Source organism: Podarcis liolepis, assembly GCF_965112155.1.
Source record: "Podarcis liolepis genome assembly, chromosome: 2".
NCBI classification, from domain to species: domain Eukaryota; kingdom Metazoa; phylum Chordata; class Lepidosauria; order Squamata; family Lacertidae; genus Podarcis; species Podarcis liolepis.
The window spans coordinates 22,692,426-22,717,849 of NC_139555.1; the positions used below are offsets into that span (position 1 = coordinate 22,692,426).

The 25,424-nt window shown below is 43.3% G+C and overlaps 1 protein-coding gene across 5 annotated transcripts in view; it reads right to left on the reverse strand.

The window, feature by feature from the left end:
* Nucleotides 1–385: 385 nt before the first annotated feature.
* PECAM1 (platelet and endothelial cell adhesion molecule 1) overlaps nucleotides 386–25,424 on the reverse strand; it is a 68,500-nt gene continuing 43,461 nt past the window's right edge. For 2 of the 5 annotated variants that reach the window (XM_083490016.1, XM_083490012.1), the window contains exons 13-17: nucleotides 21,236–21,304; nucleotides 18,918–18,974; nucleotides 12,876–12,929; nucleotides 9,263–9,285; nucleotides 386–2,878 (exon numbers count right to left, since the gene is read on the reverse strand). In XM_083490016.1, the coding sequence (XP_083346142.1) occupies nucleotides 2,849–2,878; nucleotides 9,263–9,285; nucleotides 12,876–12,929; nucleotides 18,918–18,974; nucleotides 21,236–21,304 (233 nt within the window). In that variant the 3' untranslated portion in view covers nucleotides 386–2,848. The remainder of the gene's footprint in view (nucleotides 2,879–9,262; nucleotides 9,286–12,875; nucleotides 12,930–18,917; nucleotides 18,975–21,235; nucleotides 21,305–25,424) is intronic. The other 3 variants (XM_083490013.1, XM_083490014.1, XM_083490015.1) reach the window with 3 other exon arrangements.

Below are 25,424 nucleotides of genomic sequence, written 5' to 3' on the forward strand. Positions count from 1 at the left end.
GTTTTGCACAGACTTTAGCCCTCACTCAGTGGTACACATACACAAGTGCTAGCACTAGGACAATCGTGGGAATGGCATAAGCCGTAGCTTTTTCCCATCATAACTTGACTCAGCTGGACAGGTTGGGCCAAACACTTCTGATAACACACACGGGCTGCCAGACACAGAATTATTGCCAGAATGTCACGCCTGGCTACAGAGAGGCTGCATCCAAGAAAAGTCACATAGTTTCCAAAACCATGAAGTTCAGAGTCTAAAATTAGCTAATGGCATCACTGAAGCTTTCAACGCAGCTCTCAGTCTGATGCCTATCTAACGTCCGCACTTGTATATTCTCACACACGTGTGACAAATGTAATAAGAAAAGATTCCGCCACAAATTACATTTGAGTCAATTCTTTAATTAAATACCTCATCAAATTCAGTGTAATAACATTTGAATGGGGAAGCACGGCCAAGGTTCTCCTAAACGTATTTGCCAAGTGTTGCAAAGAGCATGTCACTGCTAAACTTCTAAAAAGGCGAGTCTTCAAAAGTGCAATGCAGCAACTGAAAGGAGATTAATTAAAATATATCGCATTGGCAAGAACCTGCGTGGCTCACTCTTTTTTGTGGTTCGTAATAAACCTTGCTTGAAAAACGGATACCAATCCACAGAGGTAACAAGATTAGTCCCAACATCTGCCTATAGATCATTTAACACAAGGAACATGACTTAAGCCATGTTTCATTGATATTAGTGTTCTTCACTTCTTTGTTATATGTAGCTTCATGGTTTTTGTGGCTAAATACATTAATAAATTATTGACTGGTGTTATATGTGCTTGAGCATTTACACATCACTTTCTGCTGGAGTCTACGTCCTGCTTTTATGAGCAGCACAAATATCACAGTAGACAGAGAGAAGAAGCTTTGCTAAAATCAATGGAAGCTTGCACCAGCATAAAGGCTGCCTTAGGATTACTGCCTTGGGAGTAAGTCCAATAAAAAGTGAGACTACTTATTGGGCTATAAGCATTGCAGCTTTTTGTATCATAGCAATCACTTTAAAATGAAATCCTTACTGTTGTCCTGAGCCAATCCACGCTACATTTTTTAAATGAATTCCCTATTATAAAAGATGTGCCACATATAAGTACAACATTTTCATCAGCTTAGTGTCTTTTAAAATTTATCACAAATAAAGGAGAGGGACATTTTGAACTAGAATTATTGAATCCTGGCTTCCCTTCCCATACCCAGGAATCATTTCTAATTTCCAGATTTCTAGAGATATATTCAAGAGACGATGGAATGGCAAAACATTGCAAATGTAAAATCAAGGTCTGTTTCAAATCCCAACCAAGGATCTTAAGAGTGGACTATGCAGATGTAACCCTTTGGGTAGATGTAATGTGCTAGCGAGGTGGAAATGAGATCATGCCCCCGCTTCCAACCTATGTTCAACGTAACTTCTGAAAAAGCTAAGCATGTACAAACTGTCTGTGTGTACCCTTTGTGCAAGCAGGAATATGCAAGTGCAGTTTGTACATGTGGAGACTCTTTTAGACCGTGTGCTGAATGTCACAGAGGGTGGATACAGCAAGTGTGCTCCTGCTCTGCCCAATAATATGATGTCACAGTAATATGACGTCTTCACAGTCCTCTGTGATCTCTGCTTTGTGTCATCTGACTCATGGGAAGAACAGTAATTTATGCAGTGAACTATTAAGCAGCATATGAAAGAACCCTCGATGCAAGAAGTTGTTTGACAAAGAACAACTGGAGCTCACAGTTGCACTGACATTACTCCTTTAGGAAAGTCAGAAACTTTGCACAGATATTCAACTTAAAATATAGTTATTTGGTTCAACTGTGACATGCCCAGGTCTGCAGATGAGGTTGAGTCTCAAAAGCAAAAACCTGCTTTGTCAGACAGCTATAATAGTAGCACTTCTATATATATATAAAGGCAAATCCTTTAAGGACTTATTTATTGTACACCTTCAGAAAGTGAACACTGGGGGCAGGCAATGGGTGTTTAATAATCATTTTCTACCCACCCACCCTAGCCACAGAGCACCAAGGCATTCCATGGATGATGCAAACAGGACATGAAATGTCAATGCTACTAAACACACTGGTCATTTTTCCTGTGTGTGAAAGAGTGTCATGTTTGTAAGACACCCCTCTGTCCGGAAAAAAAAAAAACCCACTCTGATATTTTGCTACCAGCAGCATTTATGCCCACAAATCAATTGCCAGAGTGGCTTGCACCGTCTTCGGGGATCATAGGGAAGTGACCAGATGTAGCTTCACATTTTGGCAGGCATATCATCTCTCCATAAGGGTTTGGAGGACCGAAAACAAGAGAGGTGGGCAAACAGTCTCCATATGTACACACACATCTGTTGATTAGAATGGCATTTTAAAAAAATATAGCTCAAACGTTGGGAGAGGGTACATCGCTCTGGGCTCACCCACATCCTCATGCTTGTCCGATGGCTGCAAAGCAGAGGTCCAAGTGGTTTTCCGTTTGCCCCGCCGCTTTCCCCAGAAAACCCCCCCACTCTTTACCACTAAACTGAAGCAAATGTCAATCTGTGGAAAGCCCTGTTGAGGTTTGTAAAAAAGCAGGTTTCCCTGGAGGAAGCAGCGGGGCAAGTGGAAGTGTGGGTGAGCCCTATGCGAAGCAGTAGCAGTGGCAGAACAGCAATAACACTGTATAGATGGTGCTCGGTTCGCCCCACGGGGGTTACCAACAGCTCAAGTGAAAGGTGACTTCTGAGAGCACCTAGATGCTGCAGAATGTTGGGAACTAGTAGATCGTCCTCCTCCTTGTTTTCGCAGGTGTCTGTTGCCTGCTTTTCTAAGTCTCATCGGGAGAACTTTCTATTCGCTGCAAACAATGGGAAGAAAACACAGTAAGCACAAATCCAACATGTTGATCAAATACCACATCAAAATAGGACACTCCTCTGGATCCAATAAATAGATTACTAAAAGTTAAAAACATGCAAAATCAATTTTGTAAAGTTATGCAGTGCACATTGGCATTATGCACATTGGGGAGGGGAGAGACTCCATCAGGCAAGGCCTCCTTCCACCTGCCTTGCCCCACCCTCCGGCCCTAGGAGTCCTCATAAGGGAGCTGTTCCTGGAGGAAGAACTGTGAGGGGAGAGACTCCATCAGGCAAGGCCTCCTTCCACCTGCCTTGCTCTACCCTCTGCTTCTCAATGTGTATTGTATTGTTTTATGTACTGTGGCTTGCCGTTGTTTTATTGATTATAGTTTAGATATTATTGTAACTGTTGAGTGGATTTCTGTTTAACTTTTATATGTTATTATTATTTTATACTATTCTAATTGATTGTTGAATGTCACTATTTTGATGTAGGCTGCCTATTTTAAAGTTATGTTTTATTATCACATTTTTGTATTGCATTAGATTGTTCTAAGATGTACATTTTTTGTTTCTTCAGCTTGTAAACCGCCTTGAGTATAGAAAGGCGGTATACAAATTAAAAATGATGATGATTATTATTGGCTGGGGCTGAAGGGAGTTGGAATCTAACAACTTGTGGAGGGTTGCAGGTCCCCCACCCCTGAATCAGAGCCTGGAAGATGTTCTAAAGACCTTTGACAAAGAAGAGGTTTTTTTCAAGCATGTGTTCTTCCTTCCCTACTGCATAATTACTGCACATCTGCAATGGTGGGCAACATGAATTGGTCAGCACCAACTCCCCTCAAGGCATTTGGGGTAGCTTTTCTGCCTAGCCAACAAGTACCAATGGACGTGTAAATACAGATGTACTTGAAAGTAAGGTTATCTGAGCAAAATTGACTTCTCATTTCCACACAAAAGACATACCCAGGTGTACCTATAATAATGTATTTATGCGGTTTTTAACTATGTCTCTCTTTGTGTCTCCACAACAACAGTGTAATGTTTTCCCTGGAATTTAAAACGGATGCCTTCAGCACAATAATTTGTTGTTCCATCATAAGTAGTTTCTTCTTAAAGGTAAAGGGACCCCTGACCATTAGGTCCAGTCGTGACCGACTCTGGGGTTGCGGTGCTCATCTCGCTTTACTGGCCGAGGGAGCCGGCTTACAGCTTCCGGGCCATGTGGCCAGCATGACTAAGCCGCTTCTGGCGAACCAGAGCAGCGCACGGAAACGCCGTTTACCTTTCCGCCGGAGCAGTACCTATTTATCTACTTGCGCTTTGATGTGCTTTTGAACTGCTAGGTTGGCAGGAGCAGGGACCGAGCAACGGGAGCTCACCCCGTTGCGGGGATTCGAACTGCCGGCCTTCTGATCGGCAAGTCCTAGGCTCTGTGGTTTAACCCACAGCGCCACCCGCGTCCCATAGTTTCTTCTTAGGTACTGATGAAAACACTCACACCCCCTTCTTAGAGTAGCTGAGTTATTGAAAAGCATCTTTGCTGCAATTCAGAATTTTCTCAAGTGGCTTGGGTTCATTTGACCACAATGGCAGCGGAAGGTGTCCCAAATGGACAGCTGTTCAAAGAGGTAGATAGTAGATATCATCTTCCAACATGGCACCCTTTAAATCTATAGTAATTTAACACTGAAAGTATGTTCTGGCTGTATTTTGCTTTAGACCAAATAAAGCAAACCAACGAGACAAAGTAATGGAGGGGAAAATGTTGATAAAGTCAAGCTGCATTGCTGAAGCAAATCAAGCACAATACCAAATTAGTATTTGAAGAAGTGGTTGCTCATTGTTAAGATATTTCCTTTTCATATGTTTTCAGAAACTGGTAGCAGCTATTAAATAACACAGAAAGATTGCCAGCTTTGATTCCAGGAAGGAAACCCCCACCCAGTTCCTTTCTGAGTAATTCAAAATTTGCCCATGATACTTTCAAAACTAGCTTGAGACAGAATTCATTAAGGGGCAAGGAGCACTGTAGAAGCATCTGCAAACAAGTCCCATGCATGACATGCAATGTATGACATGTATAATTCTGAATTAGAACAATTAGAAGAAGATTCATGAGGACAAACAATGAGATTATTATGGGATGCAGGGGCATATATTAAAGTAATTCCATATATCCCTGCAGTTTTAAAAGTTCAAAGCAGTGGTTCTTACAGCTTCTGTTATAATCAATTAAAACATAAGAAAGAATTGATCCAATTTAAATTCAAAGCAGTTTGATACAATTTGAAAAGTGCAAAAAAAGACAAAACCCCCCCAGCTCTGACTGGTGTACTATAAACTATGTTGGTGGTTTTTATGATCACAGCCCTTCAACATACATTTCAAGCACATGACGTCTTCCAAAGAATCCTAGGAACTGTAATTTCATCCTCACAGAGCTACAATTCCCAGGACCCCTTTAAAAAGCTATAGTCTCCAATATTCTTTGGGGGAAGTCATGTGCTTTAAATGTATATTGTGGATCTCAGGATGGGGGGGAAACATGCTTCCTGTAGGGAACTGGAGGCAATCATTATTCTCTGCAGCACGTTTTTGCTGTGAGGAGACAGTGAAATACATTGTGTGTCTGCAATCTGCATCGGGTGAAACAGTCCTGGAACACCTTGCTTGTGAGAAGCGCCACTTGATTTTCCTACCACCACCACCCCGCCTTAAATAAAATAAATGAAGCTTATGGCCCTTGTTTCTTGAGCACAAACACTTGCTGAGGTAAACCCTTACGTTTCAGAAAACAGGAGGTGAAGAAAGCAAGGGCCCAAGCAGCAGGGTTGCAGGATTTAAAGCTGGAGATCATTCACATGCCTTGAAATCTTGCAATGCTGAAGGAGATAAAAAGGTAAAGAGACCCCTGACCATTAGGTCCAGTCGTGGCCGACTCTGGGGTTGCGGTGCTCATCTCGCTTTATTGGCCGAGGGAGCCGGCGTACAGCTTCCGGGTCATGTGGCCAGCATGACTAAGCCGCTTCTGGAGAACCAGAGAAGCACACGGAAACACCGTTTACCTTCCCACCGGAGCGGTACCTATTTATCTACTTGCACTTTTGACATGCTTTCGAACTGCTAGGTTGGCAAGAGCAGGGACCAAGCAACAGGAGCTCACCCGGTCGCGGGGATTCAAACCGCCGACCTTCTAGGGTCTGTGGTTTAACCCACAGTGCCACCCGCGTCCCTGATGAAGGAGATAAGGCAGTCATAATTTCTTCTCCTACCTGTTCCCTGCCTGGCACAGTCACCAACCATCCTCCCCTGCTTAAGCACAGCCTCTTCAGGTATGCCACACTGTAAGAAGGTGGCAGTGTGGGTGGGTGAGTGGTTTGGGGAGGGAATCGGTAGGAGTAGTTCAGTAGCCCGATCCCTGCCTCAGTGGGGTGTGTAAAAGTATACGGCTGTTCTCTGGTCTGGAATATGTCAACCCTAAAGACTCAGCCAAGTTAGGCACTAATAAGTTCCATTGTCTTCAACGTGAGAGAGCTTAAGGGTCTGTTTAACTTTCCCATCAAAACAAAAAGCACTTTTCAGCCCAACCCAAAATGTGGTGACTCAGATGTAAATCTAGCTAGATTCAACTGCCCTTCCAAAATTTGGTTGACACTTTTGTCATTTTGGGAAAATCTGTGCTCCTCTCATCCCCAAATAATCTTACCAAACAAGTTCAGCTCTTTTGGGCTAAAATGGCACTATATTCTTATGGTGATGATGACAATAAATATATAGGATGTTGCCCTTACATACTCTCTCTCTCTCTCTCTGATCTTTTTAAGGTCTTATAATTAAAACAGAATCTTTGAATATGCCTAAGAGGTTATAAGAAGCCAGTACAAAGGCAGAATTGTTTTGGTGAGTTTTTGTTGCTTCTGTTGTAAAAGTTTTAGAGGTCAATGCCTTGGACAAATTCTTATTTTAAAGAAGGAGTGATCGGGGCAAACTATTAAATATCTTCTCTTACAAAGCCATTTAGATAGTAACCATCAGTCACTTTTGTTTATTCTTCCACCTATGCTGCTTCAGTCAGAGTGCTTCAGTTAAAAGAGAATTAAATGGAAGAAAATACATTTAACAACATTGTGTGGACCCTGCAAAAAACTTGCACACATGAGGAGCACTGATCCCACCCCACAAATACCCGCCTGGAAGCACTTTAACAATGAACAATGCAAGTCTAAGGCAACCGAGATATTAAATGCTAATCTGAAATGAACAGGGATGTGGTAACTACTGTTCCTCTGTTAAAATAGGTCTGTTTATATTCTAACAGAATCTGTGACCTTCAGTCCTGTCCCAGTCAGATATAAAGAATACAAAGAGTTTCTTCCTAATCTCACGAGGACTCGGATGCCTATTAACAAGAACACCTATTAACAAGAATGTTTTTGTGTGTGTGTGTGTGCATGCACACATTTTCTGTCACTGAGTGATGCAACTGATGCTATTGTGCTTCAGAGTCAGGACCTACTCACATCTTTATGGGGCATTTGAATATCCTGAATGTGCTATGACTCACGTGTGCTTAAGTTCAGCCAGGCAAAGGACGTGACTTCCTACATCTGTGAAGTTTGGTTTGGAGACTTCCTTGTGAATCCAGTGCCGTCTTCTGACCACACCCAAAGCTTACTGCTGTTGGTTTGCTACTCAAACAGATGCTCAGAGCATCCCACTGCTAAATATCACTCTTTGAGCATTCATAAAGGCAAGCTGAAATATACTCAGAGTCGAGTGTGGATTTCATGCTCTTTATTCAGCTCATAGTGGTGAGGAGGAATGGAAGTTCCCCCAGAATGTCTGCTTTATATACATTATTTACACAATGGGCCCCACGTGATTGGCTAATTCCGGGATTCACCTGTAGGCCAATCAGGTTGCGGATTCACTTCCACCTGGAGCTGGATTGGGTGGCTCCTGTGGACCAATCAGACTGCTGCATTCTGAATCCTATTGTTCTAGGACCAATCAGACTGCTACATTCTGAATCCTATTGTTCTAGGACCAATCAGACTGAGGCCTTTTGAATCCTATTCAACTCAGTTCCTCACACAAGCCAAAAGCAGTATTCCACATGCAGAGGCACACAATGAGGAGGTCCTGGTCTGGGCAGCACCATGTGCTCAATTTCCCCCTGGCTTGTTTCTATAAACAGTGATCATCCACCAGGTGAGATAGGGGGAAGTAAAATGATCCCCCTCAATCATATTGCTTCTGATGTTGTGATTGCCATGCTTCCAACCTAAGGAAAGCACAAGTACCACTGTAAGAGATCACTAAACAAGTCTTTAAAATATATATGCAATCAGTTTCTGACTACCCACATGGCAACTGGTTCATCTGTGTTCTGTGTTAGAAAAGAAGGCTGTCTTTGTTGTAAAATAAGCATATCATATAAATAAGCATATCTTATATATGTTGTGTATGCAAACTGTCATGGTGTGCCAGAGGCATTTTCTCTTCTAGTTATTATTATTATTATTTATTGAATTTATATGCCGCCCTATACCCAGAGGTCTCAGGGGGGTTCACAGAACAAAATCAAAATATAAAACCACAAAATATATAATCAAAATAAAAACAACCGCCCAATAACCCCACTCCAGATCTGTAAGTTGCTGTTCTCAGGGAGCAGCAAGAACTCCCTGATTCAGTCTTGTTGAAGGAATATGAACAAATAATAATAATAATAATAATAATAATAATAATAATTCTTCAGGACCAAGCTAATCAATATGCTAGCTATACATATCTGTGCCCTTAAGTGTAGGGTTTGTTTCTTTACACAATTGCCAGAATTGAGTTGTATGTGTGTTTTTGAGGAAGAATCTGTATCAAGACACTAATGTGGAGGATAGGGAAGATTTTATCCCCCTGCAGTGTGCTTCCAAACCAGATCAGACCCACCATACCGGCAATTTGCATTTATTTATTTTCATCCTACCTCCTCTACCTGTTTCTCCAAAGACAATCAGGGTTAATGGATGAAGCTAATGGGTGGGTTACATATTTGTGTGTTTTTAGTTGTATCTGTTTTAATTTATACTCTGGGCTACACTGGGAAAAGGTGAAGATATAAAATAAAAAAGGAAATAAAAAAGAGATTATTAAATTCTTTTGAACATTAAAAATAACTATAATTTACAGAATCTCTCTCTAGTTGCTTATTATTCATATTAGGTTTACCAGCTCAGTGTATACACTGTAAGGATACATTGTAAGAATGAACAAAATACAGAAAGCATTTATTAAAACAGAAATCTAAGCTTCTGCTTTGACAATCAAGTTCTTATCTCCCAAGTTCTTATGGCTGAAATAAAATGCATACTTACTGAATGTCTGTTTCCTCCAGCATCTGAAAATTAAAAAATCTAGTTTAGGAACTGGTAAGAGAGTTAACAAAACAGTGCAAATGTACACATCAAGGTACAAACAAGAGGTGTAGAATCCATTTTTATCTGAGTGCTTTCTAGCTTCCACAGTTACATTTGCAATAAACATATCATGGAATCATAGAATTATAGAGTTGGAAGGGACTTCCATGGTCATCTAGTCCAACCCCCTGCAATGGAGGAATCTCAGCTAAAGCATCCGTGACAGGTGGCCTTCCAACATCTGCTTACAAACCTCCAAGGAAGGAAAGTCTACCACCTCTCATGGAAGTCTGTTCCACTGCCAAACAGCTCTTACTGCCAGCAGGTTATTCCTGCTGTTTAATGAGAATCTCCTTTTTAAAAAGCTTTTACTGTCAAAGTGGTTGATTTTAATTTTGAAGTCGAAACAAAAACTAACATTTTAATTGCTTTGCCAATTCCGTGCCATTCCTTTGTTGGTAACCATGGTGTGTTCAAACATCAAACTGCTGGTCCTCTAACAAAAATATGTAATTTGTCCCATAGTACAGCTTCCACACCCAGGGACTGGAAAATGGCCAATATGACACCAGTTTTTAAAAAGGGATCCAAAGGGGAACTGGAAAATCACAGGCCAGATAGTGTAATGTCTATTTCTAGGAAAACTGGGGAAAAGCATTATATTTTTAAACATATTTTGTTGTTGTTTTTATTACAGAAAATGTATCTTTAGAACAAAGAATTAACACCAGACACCTCCCACACCTGTTCCTGGGTGGAAAGCATTATAAAAGCTTATAGAAGAGCAAGATTTCTGCAAGGATACATCCATATTCACTAAACTTTTTTTGAGATTGTCAACAAGCATTGAGAGGTGATCCAGTCAACACTGTGTACAGTACTTAGAATCTCAAAAAAACTGCAATAAAATTCTGCATCAGACTCCTAAGTAAGTTTAGCTGTCACAGGATATGAGGGGGGGGGGTCCTTTTATGGATCTGTAGATGGTTAAAGAACAGGAAGCAGAAAGTAGGAATGAAATGACAGCTCTCCCAAGAGAGGAATGGAGGAAGTGGAATCCTGACAAAGATCAGTACTTGGACCTGCCGTTTTGTATTTGCTTATAAATGACCTAGAGTTAGGGGTAAGCAGTGAAGCAGCGAGGTTTGCTGATGGCGCTACGCTGTTCTCATCAAACTACAGCTCCCAATGTTCGTTGAGGGGAGGTGTTACGGTGTGATATCTTTGTTCATTTATCCTGATTCCCTGTTTCGTGTTCATCTTACCTTGATAACATTTATCAATAATTTGAAAGTGTATTCCGTTCCATGTAAACTGCTTAGAGGTTTTTACAATGAAGCAGAAAACTAATTATGTTAAGCGAGAAGAGGAAGTCAGTAAATTCCGTTCAAAAATTATACAGTGGTACCTCGGGTTACAGACGCTTCAGGTTATAGACTCCGCTACCCCAGAAATAGTACCTTGGGTTAAGAACTTTGCTTCAGGATGAGAACAGAAATCGCGCGGCAGCGGGAGACCCTATTAGCTAAAGTGGTACCTCAGGTTAAGAACAGTTTCAGGTAAGAACAGACCTCCAGAACGAATTAAGTTCTTAACCTGAGGTACCACTGTAATTGTAAATGGGGAAAAATGATACAAAGCTAACGTAGATTTTTACTAAAGAGCTACCTTCATATTAAGGGACGCGGGTGGCGCTGTGGGTAAAAGCCTCAGCGCCTAGGGCTTGCCGATCGAAAGGTCGGCAGTTCGAATCCCCGTGGCGGGGTGCGCTCCCGCTGCTCGGTCCCAGCGCCTGCCAACCTAGCAGTTCGAAAGCACCCGCGGGTGCAAGGAAGGTAAACGGCGTTTCCGTGTGCTGCACTGGCTCGCCAGATGCAGCTTTGTCACGCTGGCCACGTGACCCGGAAGTGTCTCTGGACAGCGCTGGCCCCCGGCCTCTTGAGTAAGATGGGCGCACAACCCCGGAGTCTGTCAAGACTGGCCCGTACGGGCAGGAGTACCTTTACCTTTACCTTTTTACCTTCATATTATGCTCATTTCTCTTTCTGTGTGTAGAATAAAATAAGAAATTCTCAGCCGACCCACAGGGTTGCCATATTTCAAAAAGTAAAAACCAGGACACCCTCAAAGTTGTTGAGTTTTCTTTAAACAAACGCCATCTTTTGGAAATTCCGCCTTTGAAATCCCAGTAATCTTGGACGTATGGCAGCCTTGCCCTTGCACACAGTTTCAGTGCTAATTAAATGCTCTCCCTCTATATTGTGCTGAAGTAGCTTCCAAACAGTCAGGAGTTGGCACTGATTCCAGTTCCCATTCTACGCTCTGCCCACCAAAATACAGGGTTGGTCTTGCAATGTGAAGGGGGGAGATGTGCGGGGGGGGTGTGGAGATGGAGTAGTTGACTCAACTCCTTAATTCATACTGACAGGTCATGATAAAGTAGGCACAACATTCGGGATTGTTGAAGTAGATGCAGTTCAGAACAGCTCCTTTCACCAACAGTTAGATCAAAGAGCCATTTGAAATAAACAAATCTGAAACAATTTATTAAAGTCACATGTGGCATGCTAAGCATTGTACTACCAGGAAAGAGGAAATTATAAATTTTGTGTATTTCGAAAGCTTCAAATGAAGGGATGTTTGTTAATTATACTGTGGCTGGGTGGGTGTGGAAACCAGGGGAAACCAACGGATATCCCATGTCTTTGTCACCCTAAATCAAAAGTCTAGGTGGCCAGCAATGTTTTACGAGTATGTCTCATAGAGGTTTTTACAAGTGTGTCGTTATCTGCAACAAATCCTTTGGTGCAGATATCCTTTGACTTTAATAAAGTGATGCAATTAAATGATTGTTTAGCCCCCAAAATCTGGCCTAAAACAAAAGCAATGGACATGGTTGCCAGGTTTCATTGCACCCTCTACAAGTCAATGAGGCATGAGTCCAAACTTTGAAAAATGAGATATGCATTGCTCACATACTATGTACAGATACAGGTAGGTAGCCATGTTGGTCTGCCGTAGTCAAAACAAAATTAAAAAATTCCTTCCAGTAGCACCTTAGAGAGCAACTAAGTTTGTTATTGGTATGAGCTTTTGTGTGCATGCACATATCTGAAGAAGTGAGCATGCACACGAAAGCTCATACCAATAACAAACTGGAATGCATGAAAACACTCATACGTTCCATTCTGAATACAGTGGTACCTCCGGTTAAGAACTTAATTCGTTCTGTAGGTCCATTCTTAACCTGAAACTGTTCTTAACCTGAAGCACCACTTTAGCTAATGGGGCCTCCCACTGCCACCACACCACCGGAGCACAATTTCTGTTCTCATCCTGAGGTAAAGTTCTTAACCCGAGGTAATATTTCTGGGTTAGCGGAGTCTGTAACCTAAAGCGTCTGTAACCTGAAGCGTCTGTAACCCGAGGTACCACTGTATTGTGTTTCCAACAATTTATTCACTGTTATCATCACCAGCTTTCCCTCTGCTTTAAGAGAAAGGCCTAGACAACAAAACTGTGTTGAATACAATGGTGGGTAGTATTCCACTAAGGGCTAATCCACACTTACCTTTTGCCCCGTGCTTTCCTGTCAGACATGGACCTTGAAAGCCCAGACCTGTGCCTAGAAATGCAGAACAAAAGTAAGTGTGGATGAGCCCTCTTTCCACCAGTAGAAAGATTTACACTTGTGCAATGGAATTCCACCCCATCTCCAAATCTGCCCTCCCCTAGAATAGACTTAGGGGGCATGCAGGGGGGGAGAGAATGACATTCAATTGCACAACCACAAATCCATGCTATACAGTTTAGCATTACAATGGGTGGTATTTAACTAAACATTACTCAGAACAGACTTGTTGAAATTAATGAACCTAATGGTGCTGGAGGAGACTCTTGAGAGTTCACTGGACTGCAAGAAGATCAAACCTATGCATTCTTAAGGAAATCAGCCCTGAGTGCTCACTGGAAGGACAGATCCTGAAGCTGAGGCTCCAATACTTTGGCCACCTCATGAGAAGAGAAGACTCCCTGGAAAAGACCCTGATGTTGGGAAAGATGGAGGGCACAAGGAGAAGGGGACGGCAGAGGACGAGATGGTTGGACAGTGTTATCGAAGCTACAAACATGAGTCTGACCAAACTGCGGGAGGCAGTAGAAGACGGGAGTGCCTGGCATGCTCTGGTCCATGGGGTCACAAAGAGTCGGACACGACTAAACGACTAAACAACAAAACAACAACAACAACAGCAAATGACTAAGTTAGGGCCATTCATTCCAATACTCATTCTACACTGAGTAAAACTTAGCTCAGGGTTCAGCAAGGTTTACCTCGCCTGGGCCGGTTCACTCCAGTGGAGATCCCTTCGTGGGCCAGATCACACACGTGCCTGTGATTTCCCGCGTCTGCGCAGACACAATTTCCGGTGCCGCGGAAGGGAGTCCCTGTGCCACAGTGGTTTAACGCAGCGTGCAGGACACACCGAGTGGGCGGCTTGGTTCGAGGGCAGCTCAGGGGCCAGTTAAATGACCCCCATGGGCCGCTTGTGGCCCATGGGCCTTAGGTTGCTGACCCCTGACTTAGGTGAAGGACACCCAATGAAAAGAACGGTAAAATGATCCAACTATTTTGCAAGTGTATACTCACAGATGGGATAATCTTTCGATTAGCATATGAGAAGTTTAGAGGCTCTTTCAATGGCACATACTTTACTGTGGCCTCCTGTTGGGAAACATCTCAGTTCCAACAAGAGGGTGCTTTGGAGGGGTAATGTCTGGAGTCTGAAAGCAGGAAACTGGTAAAACAGGTTTTCTGAGACACAAAGCCACTTCTAGGGTCTTATTCCAAAGTGAGAAAGGCAGCAAGGATTTCTCAGGCCTCTCTCCGCTTGAGAACATTTGTTTTTCCGCAGCATATTGTGGGTGGCAATGGGACCCTGTGAGCGTTTCCTGTCTGGACACTGAAACCGCCTCCCAGCAAGTGACTCATTTTTCCAGTGCAAGTACCCATGCAGAAGCTTGTTGATCAGGTTTTCCTTATCCCAGGTTATAAGGAAAAAGAAGAACGGATTTCTGCAAGGTCTGATTCTCACATTTTAGATGCATTAATTTGAAACGGCTTCAAGGGAGGACAGAATTTAATGGGGAAACAATAGCTGAGACAGTCCTCCTTAGAACAGGCATTCACAGGATCTTATAAGTCTGCTGGCGCACAGCAGCCATGTGAAAATCCTGGAGTGCTGGCTCCATGGTCAAGGGGAAGCGATGTACACCAATGCATGTAAAAAGTTTAGTCCTGGGTATAATATTGGGCAGCTGGAGTTGTGAATTGGCCCTCATTTAGGACCTCTTCCCATCACTGCTGGCTTTGAAGAGCCTATGGGGAAAGTTCTTTCAGTGCTCCTCCAACGGCCTTGGGCGGGTGAAATATACTCGGAGGCAAGAGTGGATTTCATGCTCTTTATTCAGCTCATAGTGGTGAGGAGGAATGGAAGTTCCCCCAGAATGTCTGCTTTATATACATTATTTACACTATGGGCCCCACATGATTGGCTAATTTTGGGATTCCCCTGTAGGCCAATCAGGTTGCGGATTCACTTCCACCTGGAGCTGGATTGGGTGGCTTCTGTGGACCAATCAGACTGTCGTATTCTGAATCCTATTGTTCTAGGACCAATCAGACTGCTGCATTCTGAATCCTATTGTTCTAGGACAAATCAGACTGCTGCCTTTTGGATCCTATTCAACTCAGTACATAACACCGGGGTAACATGGTGCTGGGCAGGCCTGCAGTGCTAAACAGAGGTGGCAACAGTGGGATCAACAGACCAGGAAGTAGCAGCACACAGAGGCGGAGCTAGCTGCTCCGGCACCCGGAGCAGCACACATGCTGTGCACCTGGGGGTGGGGTTAGCTGCCCACAGGGGTGGGGCTAGCATCCAGCGGGTGGGGCAACAGTGTCACCCCCCTCAGGGATGACACCCGGGGCAAACCGCACTCACTGCACCCCCTTCCTCCGCCTGTGGCAATGCATAGAGCAGCATCTGCAATGCCTAGAAGTATGAGGCAGGGACACGAAGCACCACAACTGCTTCTCTGTGTACCAGGCGGCTTCAGCAGGCCGCTGCAATTTCCTGCAATGTGGCCAGACACCATGGAGTGCCATTGCAGATCAGTGATGGCATGTTGCGCCCAAGTATTTTAAGGCGCAAGGGAAATGACACGGCTGCTCACCACAGCTATCCAGCACTCAGGCAGTAGCAGAAGTAGCAGTGGCGACACTGAGAGGAGTTCTGTGGGTCTGCAGCAAACCACATTCAACTCTCCCACCAAGGAGCCTAGGCCCTGATGTAACATTGCTGCAGAGTGACACTACTGCACGGTTCCTGGGTGGAAATGGCCAAATAAAACAAAGAGCCAAAAGCAGCATTAGCATGCTTGCTGGAAGAGACTCCAACTACAAATGGGCAATGGAATCCCTACTCCAACATATTGCCTCTTGGCAGGCAACATTCCAGACACCTTCTTAGAAAAGAGCCCACCACACATCTGACAAATCTGGTGACATCAGAGAGACAGGAAGGAAAGGAGGAAAGAAGGAGAGTTCACAGGTATGAATCACTTTTTCCTATTGGAACGTAAGTCAGCATCCCTCCAGGCGGAGTGGAGCTAACTTCCTGGCAAGTGGGTCACTGTTACTTACCAAGAAGAAAAGGTCAAGGCGGGGAGGAAGCTGATGTGGTGCAAACACATCAATAGAAGCACCGGATTGGTTCCACTGGTGCATTTGCACCGTCCTGACTTCTCTGGCATAATACCTCTCCCCATTTCCCTCCCTGTAAGCAACACTGACCTACCAGCCAGTAAGCTAGAAAAACAGCTGTTCACTACCTGGCAAATGAATTTTGCTGCTAAGGGGAGGGGAAGTATGCTCTGGGACAGGCATCAGCAACCTGCAGCCTGTGGGCCAGAAGCAGCCCGCAGAGGCTGTTTAACTGCCCCATGAGCTGCCGCAGAACTGAGCTGCCCACTCAGCGAGTCCCCATGCCGCACTGCTAACCAGTGTGGTGCAGCACGGGGACTCGCTTCCGCGGCGTTGGAAATTGCGTCTGTGCACATGCGGACCCCAGAATTTGCAACTGCGCATGTGCAGACTCTGGAAATTGCGTGGGGGGGGTGCTCACGCACGCTTGCTATCCGACCCACAGAGGGGGCTCCACAGGACCCCTGCTCTGGGAGGCGCCTTCAGAAAGGAAAAGGAGACATACTCTTCCCCACAGCTGATGGCTGGATCTTTCAGATTTTGGCCCCCTCAACACATATACTGCAACACTGCCTCCAAAGCAGAGCTCTTTAGTTTGTCCCATAGGAAATTCATGAGAGTTATACTTCTAGAGGCATAAAGATGGGAACTAAACTTGCTTCTTGCTCATATTGTTCCAATAACTTTGATGCAAAAGCACACGAGGCCATTGCCTTGCTGAAGTTATACTAGATGAGAAGCTTTCTGGGAACCATCTTGGGTTCCATGACAGAAGAAAGTAGGGGTGTACTGTAATAAAATAAACAAGAATCAACACCTTATCCTATCTGCATAGTTCTGCTATGGATTCTTCATTGGCTACACTCTAAAGAATGGCAGAATGTTAAACAAGAGTTCTTTTGCAAGGCTCCCAATTTGGAAGAGCTTTAAATGTGTCTCCAAAGCCAGGAAATTTAGTCACCCCCATTTTTAACACCCTTCCTTCTTTATGAGCCATGCCTCATCTGGGTGTGTGCTTCTTTATATAAATGCTATCAATAATCATCTCCATACACAAAGTCAACATGGTTCTGTTTCAGTAAGTAATGCAGTAAGCCTCCAAAATGGCTTTGCTGTTGTGTGATGCCCTGCTTATCTGTTTGAAACACTTTTCCTGTGTATCAGTCAGGAAAAGCAGGCGCAATTAGAACAATACACTGTTATTACATTTCCAAAAATAACTGAAGCTGTAGCTGGGTATGTGTCGGAGAGAAGGTGGAATGCAAGATTAAGGGGGTGCTTGCTTATCGTCAGCCTAATCCAGCTCCCACTTTTAATCAAATCTCATTTCACTGGACTTCCTGGCTCTACAACAAAGTATTGATTAAAAGGATTTTAAGTAGCATATGCCCTTCTCAAACCCATTTGAGCAGATAAACTAAATAATGATAGTAAGTTTTGTATACTTTAAAGTTTTAAAACTATAAGCTTCCCCAAAGGAGATTTATTGTGGAAGTTATACCAATTCTCACTTTGCCGTCTAATAGGGTACAAAGCAGAGAAGCATTCATTTTCTTGAGAGGCAGATCTCTAGTGCAAGCTGATTTAAATATTGCAATTATCTTATTAGTATAGAGCTGGATATTACACTTCCAAGAAGTTGGGGGATATGTTTGCAAGGTTAGGCCCCTAAAAAACTGGAGGACAGTTCCGGACTCTCCAAATGTCCCTATTTTACAATGACACTCCTGATATAGAGAAGCTGTCCTGGTTTCTAATTTAATCCCGGAATGTCCCACTTTTCCTTAGGATGTCGCTACAGTGGTACCTCGGGTTACATACGCTTCAGGTTACATACACTTCAGGTTACAGACTCCGCTAACCCAGAAATAGTACCTCAGGTTAAGAACTTTGCTTCAGGATAAGAACAGAAATCGTGCTCCGGCAGCATGGCAGCAGCAGGAGGCCTCATTAGCTAAAGTGGTGCTTCAGGTTAAGAACAGTTTCAGGTTAAGAACGGACCTCCAGAACGAATTAAGTACTTAACCCGAGGTACCACTTTATTTTCATTGGAGAAATGTTGGAGGATATGGAGTTATCCAACCCCCAAGCCGTCTGAAGGCAATCCTATATAGGGAAGTGGTTTTTTTATGTTTAAATATGTTTTTAATATATGTTGGAAGCTGTCCAGGGTGCTAGGGCAACCCAATAAGTTCTGTGGTGTATACATAGCGAAATTATCATTATGGAATGGGGACGTCGCTATTTTCATCAGAGAAATGTTGAAGGGTATGTAGTTCTTGGCAGCCTTGGAAGAATGCTGTGATCGGTAACATTTCTTCACACGCACAACCCTAAATGTTTAAACTGGCGTATTCATCTGTAAGGTAAAAGGTAAAGGTAAAGGACCCCTGGACGGTTAAGTCCAGTCAAAGGCAACTATGGGTTCCTTTTTGTTGCAGTCTAGTATGAACAAGAATGAATCTTAGAGTAACCTATGCAGATGAAGAGTAGTGTCCATGTTAGGGAGCAGGCAAAATCGGCCAGTTTTTGATTGCATTGATTTTTCATTGTCCAATCTTAAATTCAGTTCTCCACATTTCCACAAAAGTTTGGTTGGCAGGAGGGGAAGATTGGCAGAACCCAGTTGGCTAAGTTGAACAGAAGGATACCTCTGCTTGTTCCAGCACAACACGCTCCCCAGACCAGCATAAGGCGGGCTTGGATTGCTCTGTTAGTAGCTCTTTTGTAAGTTTCCAAATGAACTCCTCATAAATGCTTTCTTCCTCAAATAAACAGTATTTACATATAAAAATGCCACATGGGTTCTGTATTATTTATGTGTTTGATCTTTTCCCCTGGCTTACTTACCATTAGTAGCTTTTCTGATTTCAGTATAAACCGTTTCAGGCTTCTGTACAACAGGAGCTGGGAAAGGTATCAATATAGAATCAATTACTTTGCGGTGCGTGTTTTAAAACTGCCCTGTCATCTCAAAAGAAGGAAGCACATGACTACCAATTAGGAAAATGGCCTTTACTATCTGTCCAGACCTGAAAGTGCACTATAAAGAGATGCAATGTTTATCCATTACCCAGGTGCAATTTTGCATTCTGATACACAAATATGAGCAAGACGTACCTCAGTAATTTTCCAATTATTTAGCCAATCCTGTTTCTGGCGCAACACAAAAGCAACCATAAACAACGAAGCAAGGCTGCAGAGCCAGCCTCATGACAGCAGCATCACTGCAGGGCAGGGGCAGAGGCAAAGTTGGATCAATGAAAGCACAACAGCCTGCCCACCCCAGTTGCAGTTAAGTAGCAGCAATATCATTGTCAGGAGGCTAGTGCTGCTGCAGCACCCCTTCAGGTGCAATGAAGTCAACAAGGCAGCCCTTAGTGGGAGGAAGTGTGTGAAGAGTGTCTTATAGCTGACAAAGTATGTGTCACTTCCATAAATCGGATCACTGTGCTCTGTGGAAAATAACTTGCCTAGCTGAGCTGCTGGCCACAAACCTATTTGACTGCCGAGCCAAGGAGATAAGTAACTCTACAACCTTTAGAAGACATCTGAAGGCAGCCCTGTATAGGGAAGTTTTTAAATGTTTAATGTTTTGTTATGGTTTTTATATATGTTGGAAGCTGCCCAGAGTGGCTGGGGCAACCCAGTCAGATTGGTGGGGTATGCATGTATGTATGTATTAATAATAATAATAATAATAATAATAATAATAATAATAATAATAGAATAGGACATCCCTATTTTCGCCAGAGAAATGTTGGAGGATATGCTATGAAGTAGCAGAGTATTGCTGAACTTTTAATACCAACCATTTCAAGAAGTGTGAATGTTTGTTTTTAAAACACACCATTAAACATACACTTCTGTCCAGTTGTTCTAAATTTGGTTTGGTTAGTTTTTACATTTACCAGCATATCTCTGCCAAAATGTTTGAGACTGGCAGCAATGCTAGTGGTTTTTGACTGTCTGGGTCAAAGCAATGCAGGATCAGTCCCTCTGCCTTTTCCTATTTCTTCCTCCTGATGGTTTGCCAATGAGGTCTTCTAACAAGCAACATCCTTGATTCAGACAATTCATCCCCTGCCAAGTCCTGCTTCGGCTCAAGATATTGACACTGAGCTGGCCATCTAGGGGTTTTCACTCCCAGGAACAAATCCCACAGACCAAGCATGCTGCTTCGTCCACTGGGATAAAAAGTTAGTTTGACACCAGACCAGACACAGGCTAATGTTACCAAGTAAAACTAATCAATGGTCCATGTAATGATTATATTGTGGCACAAAGACTATCAACAGTTAGACTATTTTTTTTAAGAGTAAAAGTCAGCTGCTATTTATATGGCTCCATGCAGATGATAAGCCTATAAATTAACTGATCTGCTACACTCAGTCTGGGAATGGCATATTCATGCTCATATTATTGAAAAAGGAAAAGTGCTAACATGCCATTTTGCGGGGAGAGCAACATTGCAATGGCTGCTCCTTTTTGCCTACACTTCCATACACAACACAAGGACACATACTCAGCATATTACTGTTACCGTGAAAGTGGATTAACAGTGATCTTATCTCTGTGACTACAGAATGGATCACGCTGAGTTGTGCTAGAATCAAACACTGAAGAATAAGGGCAGCCATTCAGAAAAAAAGGAACCCAACTGTTAAGATTATCTGGGAACGCATAATAAAGCTACCATGTCTTCCCTTGTTTTCCCCTTTTCCTGTGGGATGTTTGGACTCTGGTTATAGTATGTGAGTTAGCTCACTTCCCTAACCCATTCTTTTTTTCTAAAATACCAATTGCCTGCAGTCAGCCTTGGGGAAGAATGCACCTTATGCACACCTGCTCTCTGCAATTAGGATGGTGTGGATTCATCTATAGGGGATGCAGGGGATATGTCAAGGGCTGCGAGCAAAACTGCATGGTTCTGATGTCCTTTCTGGATTTCTGACTATATGCAGGTGGCTGCAGTGTCCTGTTTATGAAGAAACACCTGCTGATCCTTGAAGCGGAAGCTTTATTTCTTCCTGTTTACCAGTAGTGTGGAACAACGGTTTTAAGATGAATTCTAAAATGAATTAGGAAATTACAATTGACACCGCTCAATGGTAAGCCCATTGCTTTTCCTGCTATATGTAATGGCACAAAGTCAGCTATTTAGTTACCTCTGTAAGCGTCAGCAGCCGACACTTCCACGACAGTATATTCCACCTCGGAATTCTCAAGATCAGGTCCTGCCCCAAAAATAGCAAGAAGATGTTTCTTTGTATTGCACTCTGAACTTGCCGAGGGCCTGTTTTTTTGCTCTCTCTGGAATAAACCAGTCACACTCCCATTGACTTTAGAGGATGCAAAAACAAAGCTTGTGTACACTACATCTGCAATTCAGATTTTTTTAGTTTTCCCCCTCCTGCTTTGGAATCCCAATAAATGCAGCAGATTTTCCCTCCACCAGTGACCAAAACAAACCCAGAGAGTTGGAGAGACTAGTAGGGACTTGCTTTTGCCATGTATGTGTGGACAGGAGGAGGAGGAAGAGAAGCCATGATACATTTGACCCGACCTCTCCTTCCGCAGAATCTCTCCCCCTTTATCTGGGGCTCCGAAACAAGAAGTGGCAACTTCAAATACATATTTAATATTTTAATTTAATTTTAAGTAAATGTGGATCTCACCTTTCAAATAAATTGCTGCTGAAGAAGCAACCCATGAACGAGCCATGTCTGGTAACTTGCAATTAGATTTATTTATGTTTATTTGTAGTTGTTACTTCTCTCAGCGGATACGTATTTATTTTAAATATATATATATATATATATATATATATATGTTTTCGTAGATTTTCACGGGTACAGGAATGCAGGTTTTGGTGTCCTCGGGTGTCTTCCCGTGTAAAAGTTGGGGTGTCTAGGCGACGTTTCGACGAGGTCTCACTCGTCATCTTCAGGCTGGTGCTTTCGGCTTCTTGTTACTGGAACAGAGCGGGATCTCAGTGTTTGAGTTCCTATATATATATGCAGGTTTTGGTGTCTTCGGGTGTCTTCCCGTGTAAGAGTTGGGGTGTCTAGGCGACGTTTCGACGAGGTCTCACTCGTCATCTTCAGGCTGGTGCTTTCGGCTTCTTGTTACTGGAACAGAGCAGGGTCTCAGTGTTTGAGTTCCTATAAATACTGTTGAGGGGGTGTGGTGTATAGCCTCAAACGTTCTGGGCAGAGAGGAAGTCCCAGGTTAGTGTGCCTTTTCTTCTTTTGTTCCTTAATTACTTGAGGGATATCTTGAGTGATTTCTTGAGTGATATTCTGAGTACCACTTAGGTGGGTCATTAGGTGTGGATTAGTTGCTAAAGCTTTCGTGTCTTGACCTCTTGAGCTTGTGAAGAGTTTTTCTGAGAAGATGGCTGTACTGCACTTAGTTGTGCTCTGGCTTGGCTTCGTGTATAGGGGCGAGCTGTGGTTTTGTGCCCTGTGCCAGCCAGATCTGTGTAGGGATTGCGGGGGGGTGCAGCATCCGGAGGTGCCACTATGGTTTGACTACTGGATGGTGTCTGTAATTTATCTGTGGAGAGGGTCTGGGTTTGGGTCTGGTGTGGTTGATTGGTGATGGCGTTCTGTGTGCCTCTGGTTCTGGTGTCGGCTTTTGTGGGGAGGGCTAATTTCCAGATGTCTGGCAGGCGGGACGTGTCGTCACGCTTGTTCATGTTGTGAGGGTGTTTCTCTATCTCGATGGCTTCCATGATTATTCTCTTGTGGTGATGTTCCATGTTAAAGAGCAATTTGGAATCTGCAAAATTAATTTCGTGTCCTGTTTCTTTCATGTGTTGGAAAAGAGAGGAAGTTTTTTCTTCTTTTTTGACGGCATTCTTGTGTTCTGCGATACGTGCATTTATTCGTCTGTTTGTTTGTCCAATGTACGTGGCTGGGCAGACTTTGCAGGGTATTTCATAGACCCCTTGGTTTTCCAACTGGATTTTATCTTTGGGGTTTCTGAGGATATTGGCTATTTTTTGGTTGGTGCAAAAGGCTGTTTTGATATTGTGTTTATGGAGGATTTTGCTAATTTTATCTGTAGTGCCCTTGATATAAGGAAGGAGGGCCATGCCATTGTTTTCTTCTGTGTCTTGGTTTTTGGGGGGTATTTCTTTTTGGATTAGCTTCGTAACCCTGTTTTGCTGGTATCCATTGGCGATTAACACATTTGAGAGATTCTGTAACTCAGTTGTCAAGTGGTCTTTGTCAGCCAGGCGTTTGGTTCTGGAGATGAGAGTCTTGGCTACGGAGTTTATTTGTGCAGGGTGGTGGTGTGATTGTGCATGTAAGTAGCGGTTGGTATGGGTTTTTTTCCGGTAGATAGTGTGTCCTAGGGAGCCATCAGGTTTTTTGTAGATTAGGACGTCAAGGAAGGGAAGTTGGTTGTTGGCTTCTATTTCCATAGTGAATTGTATTTTGGGGTGTAGGCTGTTGAGATGTGTGAGGAAGCTATCTAGTTTTTCTTTCCCGTGTGGCCAAATTACAAAGGTGTCGTCAACATATCTGAGCCAAAGTTTGGGTTTGTGTTCTGACTTGTCTAAAGCATTGGTTTCAAAGTGTTCCATGTACAAATTTGCGATGACCGGTGAGAGGGGTGATCCCATAGGTGCTCCTTCTATCTGTTTGTATCTTTGTCCATTGTGGATGAAGTACGTGTTGGTTAGGCAGTGGTTGGTCAGGTCCAGGATGTATTCGGGGGGATTGTATTTGTTTTGAATGGCTGTCAAGGCTTCATTAATGGGCACTTGTGTGAAGAGAGATACAACATCGAAGCTCACAAGTAGGTCATCGGGATGTAGGTTTTGCTTCTTTATTGCCCATTAATGAAGCCTTGACAGCAACACCCCCCAAAAACCAAGACACAGAAGAAAACAATGGCATGGCCCTCCTTCCTTATATCAAGGGCACTACAGATAAAATTAGCAAAATCCTCCATAAACACAATATCAAAACAGCCTTTTGCACCAACCAAAAAATAGCCAATATCCTCAGAAACCCCAAAGATAAAATCCAGTTGGAAAACCAAGGGGTCTATGAAATACCCTGCAAAGTCTGCCCAGCCACGTACATTGGACAAACAAACAGACGAATAAATGCACGTATCGCAGAACACAAGAATGCCGTCAAAAAAGAAGAAAAAACTTCCTCTCTTTTCCAACACATGAAAGAAACAGGACACGAAATTAATTTTGCAGATTCCAAATTGCTCTTTAACATGGAACATCACCACAAGAGAATAATCATGGAAGCCATCGAGATAGAGAAACACCCTCACAACATGAACAAGCGTGACGACACGTCCCGCCTGCCAGACATCTGGAAATTAGCCCTCCCCACAAAAGCCGACACCAGAACCAGAGGCACACAGAACGCCATCACCAATCAACCACACCAGACCCAAACCCAGACCCTCTCCACAGATAAATTACAGACACCATCCAGTAGCCAAACCATAGTGGCACCTCCGGATGCTGCACCCCCCCGCAATCCCTACACAGATCTGGCTGGCACAGGGCACAAAACCACAGCTCGCCCCTATACACGAAGCCAAGCCAGAGCACAACTAAGTGCAGTACAGCCATCTTCTCAGAAAAACTCTTCACAAGCTCAAGAGGTCAAGACACGAAAGCTTTAGCAACTAATCCACACCTAATGACCCACCTAAGTGGTACTCAGAATATCACTCAAGAAATCACTCAAGATATCCCTCAAGTAATTAAGGAACAAAAGAAGAAAAGGCACACTAACCTGGGACTTCCTCTCTGCCCAGAACGTTTGAGGCTATACACCACACCCCCTCAACAGTATTTATAGGAACTCAAACACTGAGACCCTGCTCTGTTCCAGTAACAAGAAGCCGAAAGCACCAGCCTGAAGATGACGAGTGAGACCTCGTCGAAACGTCGCCTAGACACCCCAACTCTTACACGGGAAGACACCCGAAGACACCAAAACCTGCATTCCTGTACCCGTGAAAATCTACGAAAGCAAATATATATATATATATATATATATATATATATATATATATATATATATAACATGCAGATCTTAATTCATTCAACAATGTATTATTTATAATTGTTTGATTAACAGGAGGCTGTGCTTAAAATTTCTTTGAGTGGGCAGTATCAGCTAATTTTAAACCAAGCAAAAAGGAAGTCTAGCACAAAGTCTGACACAACCCAATGCGTAATGGAGGTATCAGTCTTTCTAAGAGCTAGACTAGAGGATATATTCACTACCTATCTGTGCCCTTAAGTGCAGCATGTTTAACACAAATTGCAGGTGTGATCTCTCTGATCTGGACTGAGATCCTAGCATGTGG